At 40.4% G+C, this 14,449-nt stretch overlaps 1 protein-coding gene across 6 annotated transcripts in view; it reads right to left on the reverse strand.

Annotated features, from left to right (window-relative positions):
* SLC44A5 (solute carrier family 44 member 5) overlaps window positions 1-14,449 on the reverse strand; it is an 86,943-nt gene that overhangs the window by 34,564 nt on the left and 37,930 nt on the right. For 4 of the 6 annotated variants that reach the window (XR_014933093.1, XM_085512469.1, XM_015870851.3 and 1 more), the window contains exon 2: window positions 15-63. Coding sequence is in view for 2 of the 6 variants with exons in the window: in XM_015870851.3 (XP_015726337.1) it covers window positions 15-63 (49 nt within the window). In the remaining 4 variants the exon portion in view is untranslated. Of the gene's footprint in view, window positions 1-14; window positions 64-14,157; window positions 14,416-14,449 lie in introns of those variants that run through there. The other 2 variants (XM_085512467.1, XM_085512468.1) reach the window with 2 other exon arrangements.

The following is a 14,449-nucleotide window of genomic DNA, read 5'->3' on the forward strand; positions in this document are numbered from 1 at the left end:
CTTAAGATATTTACCTGTTATGAACAGGTCCTCTGAACTTTGGGTCAAATTTCCTTGGTTCACCTGCATTTAAAATAAAAGAGCATAAACGCATGTCCTTGTTAAAAATAAAATCTATACAGGAGGGTTGTTAGCAACAGTCTGAAGAACATCTTCCATAATTCCCCATTTACTCAATTTGGTTAAAATAATTTCCCACAGGCATTACCAGTAACTCACCAATACAACTACCTAGTTTTGGTAGTCAAGATAGAAGTTTTTTATCTTCAAGCTTAAAAAATCTGAGGGTGTCCTTTTAGCATGCAATTAGTTTAATGTACATCCTATCACTATGTGTGTCCATAACATTAACAATATAAAGTTGCTGATACTTGAGAGGCAACAACTGTAATAATGAAGATAAAAAATTAGCTGTAAAAAACACGTAGTCACAGAATTTTCAAAGAGTCATTTTCAGCTTTTTCAGTACTGTTTACAAAACTGTGCCACTCAGTGATGCCGAGATACTTGCGATTCCATGAGCTTTTCTGTTAAAACAACTGCAATCTTATCAAGGCATCCATAAAGCATAGTCCAAAAAGAAATGATGTAGAACTGTTTTCTGTAACAGATGGGATCTGCTTTTCCCATCAGGGAGTGAAAAAACGTTTATTATATATACTTTTAAAAGATACAGGCAGACAGAGAATACACAGAAAGTCTTTGGCATTGTTTTACTAAACACAGACACTGCTCTGATGAGTTTATGAACTAGCAATTGTGTATAATGCATCCAACTAAATACAGCAAAATGAACCCATTTTTCTGTGGCAATTCCTTCAAAGTAAAGTCCATGTTATTGCAGTACACAGGCTAGCTAGACAGCTAACCACTAGCAACACTGCATGCTTGAGTGTTTACAAAGTATTACATTGGTAGCTCTAAGAATTCAGCATTCCTAATTTGACATGTCATAAAATGTCTTGTGCAAGCACCATGTTAAGCCCTCTGTGCAATACACTGACGATTTGCTAACTGAGTTATTACACTACTAGTAATTATTATGCTTTTGTAGCCTATGCAGCTGTGACGGTAAACTGTCCTCACATCTCACAGCTGGCAAATCTTTCTTCTCCTCCCACTGTACAAGTTACGCAAAAATTTTAAACAAGTTTTACTCTGCCAAGTCTCAGTCTGAAATGTAAACTATCTGCTGTATATCGATTTTTCATTCTTGTCAAATGGGACATTTATCTGTAGATGTCATCATTTACTAAATTATTTTCTCAATAAAATACACATTTCAGCTTTCTTCATAGCACAGCAGTGCAGAACAGATGTGTTAGAGCTAGAAAGTCTTAGCAGTGCTGCTTCAGATAGTATAACGCCTACGTACTAAAAGGAAAGAGAAGGCATTGTATTCATTGTGAGAAACCAAAACGCTGAATCCATTTTTTCTTAATAAAGGCATCTCTCTTTTCAGCTACAGACAGAATCCCCATGCGCTGATCTTCATCAGCATGAAATTTTCACTTATTCAGCAGTATTATTAGAAAACCTATTATAGAATTCTGTAATGAGACATATATATGCATTCCTATGGCAAATATTAAAAAACAAAATTACATGCTGGAATAACAGACAAAATTTTTAAGTAAATCCTGTACTACACAGTGACCAAAAAAAAAATCTAATATTATAACTCACAAATGATACATGTCATATAAACATACAACTCATTTTGCTATTACAGAAAATCACAGTGATCTCCTGACATCTATTTTTTGAGATACGTAGCATAATCAGCATTAGTAATAGAACATGATGAAGATATAATTGATCATCTCTAAAATGCTAGCCATAGGTTGTACACTCATACTTAACTACATCCTGAGATGAGACTTGCTGTCACTGCGCTGAGCTTAGGCCAGAGGGAATGGCCTCCAGTTGTACAAGGGGAGATTCACATTGGACATTACAAAAAATTTCTCCCCCAAAAGAGCACTCAGGCAATGGAAGGACCCCGGCAGGGAGGTGGTGGAGTCACTGTACCTGGAGGAGTTCAAGGAACATTCAGATGTGATACTAATGGACCAGGTTTTGCAGGGAAATACTGGTGGACTGTTGGGCTGGATGGTCTTGGAGCTCATTTACAACCTTGGTGATTCTATGATATAAATATCTTCCACGTTACTGGTTTGCTAAACATCGCCTTTAAAAAATACACACACACAAAAAAAAACCCCAAAAACAACAAACTACCAACCAACCAGAAACCACAAATAATTATATAAAGAAAACTATTCAGATAGAGATCTGGCATCTTGAGGCTATTATTGCTTTAACAGAGTTCAAAATTTGACTGTATAAACACCATACATAAGATGATTATGAATGCCTGCTTATTTGAATATATCTAGTCTATGTACAGTGTAGACTAATATGACAAAAGGAACAGCAGCTCCCATGGCTGTTTTTGAACCATTAGATACATGGTTACAAATGGAGTTTGTATGACTATGTTAATTAGACCCAGCACTTCAATGGAGACTCAATTTCATTGATTTTACCTTCATCTCTGACACTGCTGCTATTTACTGCAGGACGTGCTCTGTAGTCTTAGCAATGCTAGTAATGGCTCTATGTATCTGGAATAATGAAGGCATTCACAAAAAGATAACACGGGCAGATTTAATCTAACAATTTATTTAAACAAATAAATCGTTCGCAGTTGATCGAAAATGGTCAGAAGTGACCTTTTGTTCTAAGTTGGGGTTTTTTTTTTCTGCTTATTAATAGAGAACAGATTTCAACTACATTCCCTGTTTGGTCTCTATAAAAATTACTCTTCAATGAACTTGAGTATCAAATAAGTCAAACGTCTTAAACAAAAGAGAGCAATTGTCACTATTTATGTTTCTGTCTCTGTAGACCCCTAAATGCATGGCAAGTTATGACAAGCTGGTCATCATCCACTGAGCCACGTTCCATACCTAGGTAGTAAGATTGCTAATGTTTAAAGAAATCCAATATCAGTGAAAGGCTTTCTTGCAAAAGGAACTTCTCAGCATTTCCAACATTCACAATGAATAAGATGGCTAACACTGACACAGAAAATATTGTCTCCATACAACTAGTAATAAGGTGATGAAAAAAATAATAACCATGATTTAAATAATGATTTGAAAAGCTTTTGAATGATTTTGAATGTAACAGGGTAAAGCCCTCATGTTTGTGTGTACACACGCACACACAAGGGCTGCTCCAAAATAATGCCTCCTATTTTATTCTGATGGCCCTCAGTGTCAGAGGTTGAGGAATGGCAGCAGAGGTCAAACCTTCCTGGCAGTATTTCATTACATCCCGTTGTGTGACAGACAGCGGTAGAGGAGCAGCCTGACAAAATGGCATCTGATATGGAAGTGCATAAGGTATGTCAGTGAATTCCTCCAAGCAGAAAAAAATGCACCCATTGACATTCATCAACACTTGTGAAACATTTATGGAGACCAAGCAGTGGATGTGAGCACACTGAGGTGGTGGTAGCATGTTTCAGCAGTAGCAGCAATGATATAAAAGCCAAGCCACATTCTGGATGGCCATGCACAGCTGTCACAACACAAAATGAAGAGCATCTTGACCAGCTCATCCACACAAATTGGTGGTGATTATGTTGAAAAATAGTATTCTGTAGTGGAGAATTCTATCAAATAGGATTCCTTTGCTTTTTGCACCTGTTGTAGTTTCCATGAAAATAACCAGGAGGCATTTTCACAGCTACCTATGCACATGGGTGCTATAAGAGATGCAACAACTAACCTACTTGAAGAAAAAAAATATGTAACAAAAGTCACAATCATTTCTATTCCCACTACTTAACAGACAAAATTATTTTATGTCAAGATACAGTCCCTGTTTCCCTCACTATCTCTACCCTGCTAAGCCCTATTTTAATCACTATCCAACTAGTGATGGAACAAAGTAATTACGTGTTTTCACAATTAGAATAAAAGACAGCATTCAGATTTAAGAGGGGGAGGAGAAAGAAATTAAAAAAAAAAAAAAGAAAAGAAAAGAAAGAAAAGCTTTTTACATTACTTGTATCATTGTCCAGATTTTTCTCCCTGAAGTATTTCCCACTCCCTGGAGAATTTGAGCAAAAATCTGGTCCAGATTTCACATTCCATCCTACTCGTATTCCCACCATTTTGATCAGCTTTCACAGTTAATCACCAGAAAAAAAGTGCGTCCCACCAAAGAGTTCTGACCATTAAGTACGGATACATTTTGGGATACCTCTTAGACTTTGTCTGAGAAGGCTGTATACACTCAACTACAGCAAGGGTTGGTAGGAAAATGTACAAAATTCCACTAAAAGGGCAGAAACAGGGAAAGAACAGGCAATAAACTGCAGCTGATCTTTAAAGCAATGCAATTCTTTGTAGCAAGAAGATATAGAACATAAAGAGGCAGTCAGAAGAAAAAAGACTAAGCAAACACTTCAGATTCAAGGTGCATAGTGGCTGCAAATTAAGCAAAAATAGATATCTGTAAATGACAATACCCATAGTGCAGGAACTTGTCATCTACAATAACAATATTTCACATAAACATTTATCTAATGCAGCAGCACAACCTCACAAATACTTACAAACATGTATACTACTAACACCACCAGCATGTGATTGGAAATTTTCACCTCAAATGGTCAGGAAGAAGCTGTAAATAATCACAAAGTAACGTGCCATTGCTTTTGTAATACAGTTAACGAAGCCAAGAAAGACATCATACATACAATCATAGAATCACAAGGTTGGAAAGACCTACACGATCATCCAGTCCATCCATGCTCCCATTACTGTTGCTACCACAAGCCATTAAGTGCCATTAATGTAAATGTAGTGCATAAACTGCAAATTATTATTTCCTAATTATGTAAGCATTTAACTTTCATCTGCTTGCAGAAAGGAAAGGTCAGGACACAGATGAAAACAAACCAATCTACTCTATGGAGTAATCATGTAAAATACAATACTACAAAGTTGCACTTGTGAGTGGAGGGGAAGGGTAGAGATATTTGACTTTGCCCTTTACTACACTAACAGTCTCTGATATTAATATTAAACTGCACTAACATAAGGAAGACGTGTTTTAAGGTATTGCCCAGCTATCCCAAAGGATTTATATGAGCAGCTGGGCAGACACAGCAATGCCAACAGGTTCAAAATAGGGAAGAAAAAAAAAAAAGTACAATTACATAGATTACAGTCTTGTTTTTTCCTCCTGTGTTCCAGTCAAGACTGAAGAACTTGCAGAGCAAGAACAGAAACAATTTTCTCTTTTAGTTTAACTTATTATACAATCTAGAAGTATCAGCTATATTTGCATAATCTATAATGAGAAGCACAAGGAAATTACTCATCTATGGCACACTGCAGGTCAATGGCAATCTGCTTCTTTAACTTGCCTGAAATAACAATCTCAAAAGTGTCAAGTTTAAGAAGTCTATTTTCAGTTTTGCAGGCTTTTAAGAAGAGCTTGAGAGGGTTTGAGACGCTGGGTGGAATTCAGAAACTATGAGTTTCAAATATTGTTTTCTTATGGCTTCAAACTGAAGAGGTACTATCAAAATACTGCTGCAAAAGCCATGCTTTCTCACAGTTTAGTTTTCATTTCACTTTGGTAAATTCTATATTTCTATGTCTTATATAACTGTACTTTCACTTCCCTTGTGTTTTTCCGTGCATTTTGAAGTAACGCGTGATAAGACATTTACAATGTCATGTCTCCTTTCAGTCTCAATTCAATGAGCAGTCAGTATTAATGAAAGATCTTTTTTTGTTCACTTTGATTTGATGGAAGCACAAAACCATTTCCATAAGACAGTGCCTGTGTTCAGCTGCCCATGTGTCTTCCGCTCTAGTATTTGAATTTTCTTTTTCAATAAACCCAAGACAAACCTAAATTAACTAATATCCTATTTGAGTGTAAAGAAAATCTGATGTAGTACCAGCTGTTATTACAAAAACCTAAAATCATCATATTGCACGGTATTAGCACGGCACAAACTGTACAAACTCCTGATTTGTTCTTCACTATCCCCGAGTATTGCTTCACTACCAACATTCAAAAAAAACAAAATACAATAATTTCCTTCCCTGAATGGGAAGCCTTTCATTAATAGAGAATAAAAAGTGAAAGCCAGCACTTTTTGGGAGCTCAGCTAGTTTTTTTACTTGTTTTTGTTTGTTTCGTTAGTGGGGGTTCCTGGTGGTTTTAGCAGGGCTTTCTGGTGGGTTTTTTTAATTTTATTTTTTATTTATTTTATTTTATTTTTGTTAAAGTTTTCTCTGCAAAATAAACTTCAGGACTGCTGCTCAGGTGGACGTTGTCCTTCAGTTCAGACTTGTAATACAGGGGCTACCCTTGAGCTTGTAGCAAAACGCTGGACCAGTCCTACATTTCTCTTGCTATTTGTGAAGAGCCCATCAGCATAAATTAGGAGAGGTCTACTTGTACATAAATAGAAACATAATGTATGCAAATACCATGCTACTTGCTTTCCAAAGGAAACTGTGCTCATGGCTATACTAATTCTGTTATTGATGTGATGTGTTGTCTCAGTTTAGTTTTCAGTTTCTCAGAACTTACGCAGCTGCCAGAAAAGTGTTAACAAGGAAATAAACTTATATTATCTATATATTTTCATTAAAAAATTATATATATAAACATTATCATACTAATCTTCCTTAAACATTCAAGTTCTTTACAGGGATAAATAATACAACAGCTCAAGAGTGCTGGTCACAAGGACATTGCACTTGTTATCATTTTTACTGTTTATAGCAGTTGTCTAGATGCTAGCACAGATATTGCATTGTACTGAAAGCAACAGAATGGGGTATTCATGGGTAGAGCTCAGTGCCTTTTTTCAGCTATAAAGCAATAGCACTGGAACTATTTATCATTCTCCTGGAGGAGGGGGGAGAGAAGGGAAAGGAGACTGTTTATCTATGTGGTTAATCAGCTGCTTTTTAGCCACCATATCACGTCTGAAGAATTCTCTCATAGAAAAACACAAGTGATGAAGGAACAATTAGCTTTACTGTAACATACAGTACAAGTAATATTAAATAACAAGAATCAGAGCTATTATTCAGCTTATATACTTCTTTCAAAGGATAATGATTATTAAAAACACTAATTCAGCTACCACATTTCATTGTACATCAGTTTGTACAAGTGTTGATGGCACGCAGTTGGCCCAGCAGGAATCTGCTGACCTGAAAAAGATAGTTGCTTTCTTCTAGATATTACTCACTATACAGAAGAGAAAATCAAGGAGAATTCGTCCAGCTCATGCATTAGGACTCTTCTTTCTAGTGTCTTACTCATAAGTCAGGAACAAGTTCCCATCTTTTCCACGTCAGAAGCAAATATCAACTATATACTTTAGCATTATTATCTAGCTTTAATTTAAGAAACAGGCACAAGTACGTGACTTCCTGCTGGAGAGGTAACCCACCTAAAATCATTTGAAACCTTTAGTCATTGGTTCTTTTTAGGGAGACAACTTCTTTATGCCAGACTTCCTCAGATACTTTTGGGGCTTCTTACCAAAGATGACTTAAACACCTAAGACAGAACTCCATCTAACTCTAATGGCTGCCAGGCATTTATTTCCTGTCATCCTAATGAAAGTAGAACACTGACTATATAATAAACCTGTTTTTCCTACCATCCTCATGGAGTTTATATCATTTATGACAACATCTTAAATGAGATCTCATTTCTAACTTTATTTCATCATATTCCAGCTAGTACTGAGGACAACTATTTCCCCTCCTGGTCTGACTACTAACTTTCTCCATACAAGAGAAAATAAGGAATGAATTTTCAAACAGTTTCCCCTTAGGGCTGAATGCAGCCTGAAGTGTCTTCATCAGGAGCTGCTACAAACTCTCCTGAGAGTAACATCCCACACAAACACTTTCTTTCATTACAAGTTCTGACTCTAACTTACTGAAACTGGACCACCACTCAGTACACGAGCACAAAAAAGTAACACTGGTATGAACTTTGAAGGGCTATTCCATTTGTCTTCTTTCCTTAGGAACTTCCGTACTGCTTCTTCAACCTCAGACGGAAAAATCTTCAAAGTCCTAAAGGGGATCTAGGAGAGGTGGAGTTAAGCTCCACACCTTCCAGGAGCACAGCTGAATTACCTGTGCTTCCACAGCTGACTCCTCACTCGCCTCAGATGGTTTATCAGAGGTTCAGGCTGTGATCAACAGTTTCCCTTACATTCTGGTTTAGAATAACATCTTACTTCAAAAAAGCATATCCACATAGGATGTTTGTGATAAAGGTTACTATTCATATTCCACAAATGCCCTTCTTTCTTTTTCTCTTCTATTCTTCCATGTAAATGCACTATGCTTCTGTTCCAACTGAATGAGAAGGTTCTACTTCCATATTGAATCCCAGATGACAGCACTGGCATTGCTACTACCAGGTCACAGGCTTTGTGCTGTTTGCAAGGGCCCAAGTTCACCTGGCCTGTTTTGTCAGAAGTTCTACTGACTCAAAATACCAGAGTTCAAAACATCTAGTATATTTTGCTGTAACAGCATTTCCTTCTTTAGAGACTTAGGAAGAACAGTTCATTTATTTTGGACAAGGAAGAATATGCTTTAAAAAAAAAAAAAAAAGTACTTCTTATACTGTAGGCATTCAAAGAGTAAATATAATATTTCAAACAGGTTTGATAAGGAATTAACTTTAAAAGCTCTTATAAGTGATATAGGCTGGTTTAGCAGTAGGTGTCAATATACTAGCTTAAGGACTAACATATTAGCAAAAGGAATTAATGTGTGCCAATTCTAAAACTTTCCAGTTTAGCTTTGCCTGGTATGTCAACAGTCATGTTTTTCTGAACAATCCCTGGTTCACTGAAGCACTGTAGTCACAACAGACTACTTATGTCTTTGCATCTACCAGGTGCAAGGACTTTTTCTTGTTTCACATAAACTGTTTTGAGTTATAGTGGTTGAGGCCCTGGAGCGCGTTCAGAGAGGGGCAAGAGCCAGAGAGGGTTCTGGAGCAGTAATCTAATGAGGAGAGACTAAGCAAACTGGAATTATTTAGTCTGGAGAAAAGAAGGCTCAGGGAAGACCTTATCGCTCTCTACAACTCCCTGAGTTGTGGCAAGGTGAGGGTCAGCCTCTTCTCTCATGTAACTGGCAATAGGACAAGAGGGAATGGCCTCAAGTTGTGCAAGGGAGATCCTCATGTTTTTCATATCCCTGAGCCTCCTGGTGGGAACTGGGAGAATAAGTCTCCTCTCGCTGCGCAGGCAGAACAAGCCTGAAACTAGCTCATGAGACTGAATGTATACAAGTCTGTAGGGATGGATGACATGCATCCCAGGGTCCTAATGGAGCTGGCTGATGGAGTTGCTGAGCTACTCTCCATCATATTTGAAAAATCATGGCTGTTCCAGTCCCCAGGGTCCAGAAAAATGGAAACGTTACTCCCATTTTCAAGAAAGGGAGGAAGGTGAACCCAGGAAACTACAGGCTGGTGAGCCTCACCTCTGTGCCCGGGAAGATCATGGAACAGATCATCCCAGAAGACATGTTAAGGCATATGAGGGATGAGCAGATGATCCAAGGCAGCCAGCGTGGCTTTACCAAGGGGAGGCTGTGCCTGACCAACCCAGTGGCCTTCTATAATGGAGTGATAACACTGCTGGACAAAGGGAAGATGATCAGTGTCATCCACCTGCATTTGTACAAGGCCTTTGGCATGGTCAACCATCACATCCTTATCTCTAAATTGGAGAGATACAGATTTGAGGGGTAGGCTATTCAGTGGGTAAGGAATTGGTTGCAAGGCCACACACAGAGGGTTGTGGTGAATGGCACTACGTCCAGGTAGAGGATGATGATGAGCAGAGTCCCCCAGCGGTCTGTCTTGGGACTGATACCCTTCAACATCTTCACTGATTATGGGCACAAGTGCCCCCTCAGCAAGTTTGCCAATGGCACCAAGCTGAGTGGTACAGTTGACACGTTAGAAGGAAGGGATGCCATCCAGAGGGACCACAACAAACTCAAAAGGTGGATCCACGTGAACCTAATAAGGTTCAATATAGCAGAATGCAAGGTTTTGCACTTGGATTGGAATAATCTTGGAAGTTTGGTGGCCCTGCCAGGCAGCGGGAGCTTCATGATCCTTGAGGTCCCTTTCAACCCAGGTCATTCTGTGATTCTGTGATAATCCCAGATACATATACAGACTGGGGGAAGAACTCCTTGAGAATAGCCCTGTGGAGAAGGACCCGGGGTCCTGGTGGATGAAAAATGGAATATGAGCCAGCAGTACAGAAGGCCAATGGTATCGTGGGCTTCATCAGAACAGGAGCGGCCAGCAGAGACATGGAGGTGATTGTCCCTCTACTCTGCTCTCGTGAGACCCCATCTGGAGTACAGAGTCCAGGTCTGGGGCTCCCAGTACAGGAGAAATGTGGAGCTGTTGGAGAGGGTCCAGAGGGCCATGAAGATGCTCACAGTGCTGGAGTACCTCCCCTACAAAGACACGCTGAGGGAGCTTGGCTTGTTCAGCCTGGAGAAGAGAAGGCTGTGGAGTGACCTCATTGCAGCCCTACATTATTTAAAAAGGGATTATAAAAAGCAGAGCAATCAACTTTTTACAAAGGTAGGCAGTGATAGGACAAGGGGGAATGGCTTTAAGTTCAAGAACAGAAACCTTAGATTGGCTGTTAGGGGGGAAGTGAGAGTGGTGAGGTGCTGGAACAGGCTGCCCAGAGAGGCTGTGGACACTCCATCCCTGGAGGTGTTCAAGGCCAGGTTGGATGGGGGCCCTGGGCAGCCAGGGCTAGTACTGGATCTGGAAATCAGTGACCCTCCTTGTGGCAGGGGACTTAGAACTTGATGATCCTCAGGATCCCTTCCAACCCAAGCCATTCTATGGTTCTGTGATAGTGCATCAAGATAGAAAGGTGCTCATTGTGGCATAATAGGCAAGGGAAAATTCCTAAACTGGGGGGAAAACAGCTAAAAGGTTAGCCAAAGGGCACTGGGAAAAAGCTATGATGGAAAAAATGAGGTTAAGTGAAGTTAAGGGAGAGATGACTCCCAAAGCTAACTTTTATGCTTGCCCAGAAGGACATTAGCACATATTAATGAGCTCTTGGAAAAGAATGAATGCATATGCAAATGTATTGCATATGTATATCTTTACTGTCTAAAGGTAGTATCTGAACTCCAAGAGGGTGTGTTTGATTTGTCATGTCATCTGGTACATGTAGTGAGAATAAAGAAATGCCAGCTTTCTAACACTGCATTGGAGTTAGAGTTTTTTCTTCTCAGATTTTTCCAGTGACATAACTATCTCATAAAATAAAGCACAAAAATTACATTATCTTTGATACAATTAGTGTTCATGCGTGCATACAGTTTCTCAGCCATTTCTTTCAACAGAAAGAAGGCAACACCTTAAAAAAGGATGACCCCTCAATATTCATGTGTATCTCCAATTTGATCCTGCAGTTAAGTCTAAATGATAAAATACATTTCCACAATAATAAAAACTAAAATTTCAATACTTGCAAGATTAATATGTTATCACAGGACAAAGAAAAATATGAAGCTGCATACTAAGAAAGTTCTTACTGAAGGAGATCTATCTGTTGTAATACACAGGAAACATGCTACAAAGCACTCCTTTTAAAACTGTGTATTTTTCTCTCCATTCTTCAGATTTTTCTTCTCACAGTGATTTGCTTTATCTAAAGCCAGTGTATTAGCAAATTCAGACACTGTTGAAGTTCTGTACCACCAGCTCCAGCTGACATGCTTCAAGAAGTGATTTATCTCACCCAAAACATGCATTGCAAGGTCTAGATAAAGCAGACCACGTTTTTATCAGAGAAAGAAAGGTTTGATTCGTGTGAATTCAAGTTTCACCTACTTCTAACACTCCTGAATATAATCAAGTCATAGAGCCACAGAATGATAAAATCACAGAATGGTTTGAGTTGGAATGAGTCCTGAAAGATCATTTAGATCGAGCCCCCCCAAAACATGAGCAGGGATACCTCCCACTAGATCAGGATGAAATCTGAATCAAGCGTTGAATATCAAGTTTCAGATTTAATATGAATGTCATCCATTCATATGAAATTTGAACGTCAGACAGCGAAATTAGTTCCATATGATGATACACAACAATTTATCAGCAGTGGCTACAGAGACTTCATCTGTAGCGGTATCACAGCCCAAACCTTCCAGTACATGACACCACTGTGGCTAAATAGAGCCCATTCTTCTTAGACTGAAGATGTCCTTCAATCTGTAAGGTATGTATGTGTAGCTGGATGAAATTAAGAAATTACAAATGAGGCCAGACCACAAGACATAACATTTACTGATAAAATCCTTAGTTCACCTACAGGTCTTCCAATGGAAACAGAGGAACCCTCCTCAGTTGGGAAATTAAACATAATATTTTTAGTTAAAGAAACCTGACATGACCACCAACAATTTGACCACCGATTTCAACCATCTCACAACAACAATTAATATTGCAGTTAAAAGAAAGCAAATATCACTTAGATTACAAAATAAGGAGCCTATAATCTCACAGATCTGTTATAGCGCAAAAAGAAAGCGATGAATATTCGTGTCCTTCCCTTCAATGGCAACCTTCCTTCTGTGAAAGAACTTCTTTTTTCTTAATTGGAGTCCTCTTCTGGAGAGAGGCCTTCATAAAGTCAGCATTACTGTTCATGAGAAATCCTTTGTATTTAACTCATGTTACAGTTAACTATTGCTGCAGTTTCTGGAACCAGATTATAGCTCTTGTGAGGAAGACTAAACTTAAATAACAACTGCAAAGTTTGTTTTCAAAGTTGAACTCACACATGCATTTAGAGAAATAACACAGCTAAAACAGAGTGTTCAAGAGGAATAGGCTTCAGAATGCCTACAGGCTTCTCAGAAGCTTTTACCAAGCCATACGCAGACTAACAAGACAACTATGTTGTCTGGTATTACAGGATTCCAGTGAGTTCATCTAATAGTATACTCGTTACTTCAAAGAGAAATCTGAGGTACTTAAGCTATGCACAAAGACTAACACCAGCTGTAAACCGTGGGCTAGACTCATCTCTTCTAAAGAGAAAAATTGACACCATCAGTATGATTAATAAAACAAACACAACTACAGTATAGTGAAGGATTAGCATTTTCCTTACATACAGTCCATATTTTCCACAAATGAAAGTGAGGGAGCTTTTTCATCAGGTCATAAGTGCGAGAAAGCCAAACCAAGAATTTTTCCTTTTGGCCAGATGACAGTTCAGAACACAGAGCTTAATGATGAAATTGAATCTCCTGAGTTGTAAACATGTCACACAACACCTATTATGTCAAGGCAAAGGATGTTTCATCAAGCCATCGTTGCCCATTTGCACATCTTAAGCAATTAGCGGCAGCTTGTCAGACTCACAGAGAAGCAGCCTCGTTTCTGAGCTGTCTGTTCATTCTGCAGATTTTTTAGGCCATGAAAATCTCACATATATTTGGAAAACAAGATCTGTTTTGTAGCAACGTCATCAAATAGTCTAAGGAGCTTTGCAAACCCTTTCTCTTTTCTCATAAACACAGTAGTTTCCAAGGAACGACTGAAGCAGAGCTCAAGCTCAGGGATGAAGTTCTGCCCCCAGTGACCTTCTACATGCTGGCTGCCGGGGTTCAGTCAGAGCAGGGCTCGTTCAGCCCGCGCCCCCCTCTCTGGCTGCAGAGCTCCCAGTCCATCCGCACCAAGTAACAGAGCTCAGAACCCAGCGGTGCCAGCAGCACGGCGGGCTCCCGCCGCCAGCCGCGGTACCGCAGCCCCCCCCGGCCGCGCAGCCCCCAGCCCCACAGCCCCGCTCCTGCGCGCACAAGAGCCGCCGAGGCCCACTCGGCCCAGCCGAGCCTCGCGCTAACACCGCCCGCCGAGGCCCCGCGGCCCGAACCCTCGCGACAGAGATGGAGCGGCCCGGCCCGACCTGCCCAGCGGAGCAGCCGCCGGCCCTGAGGGCACGGACCGCATCCCTGCCCGCACAGCGCGGCCTCCCCGCCGCGCGCAGACAAAGCGCACGCGAAGCACCTGCTCCGGGAAAGCAGGCGGAGGTTCTCGCCGCTCACTCCCGTCTCTGCGGCCACCGATTCCCGTTCCCCGCTCCGTCCCGCCTCCCTCCGGCCGGGCTGCGCCTCGGGGGCTCCCACCGTCCCCGGCATCGTGACGCCCACCCGCTCACGGCATCTGCTCGGGGAAGCGAACTCCCGCCGCTGCCTCACGCTGCCAGCCCCGCACTGTAAACAGGCCGGGGGGCGGCACAGGCTCGGGCCCTCTCCGTCCACTGACGCTAGAGCCCGCTCCGCCTCACTCCCATACCGGG

Source organism: Coturnix japonica, chromosome 11 (genome assembly GCF_054131305.1).
Source record: "Coturnix japonica strain WE chromosome 11, WE-NBRP24, whole genome shotgun sequence".
NCBI classification, from domain to species: Eukaryota; Metazoa; Chordata; class Aves; order Galliformes; family Phasianidae; genus Coturnix; species Coturnix japonica.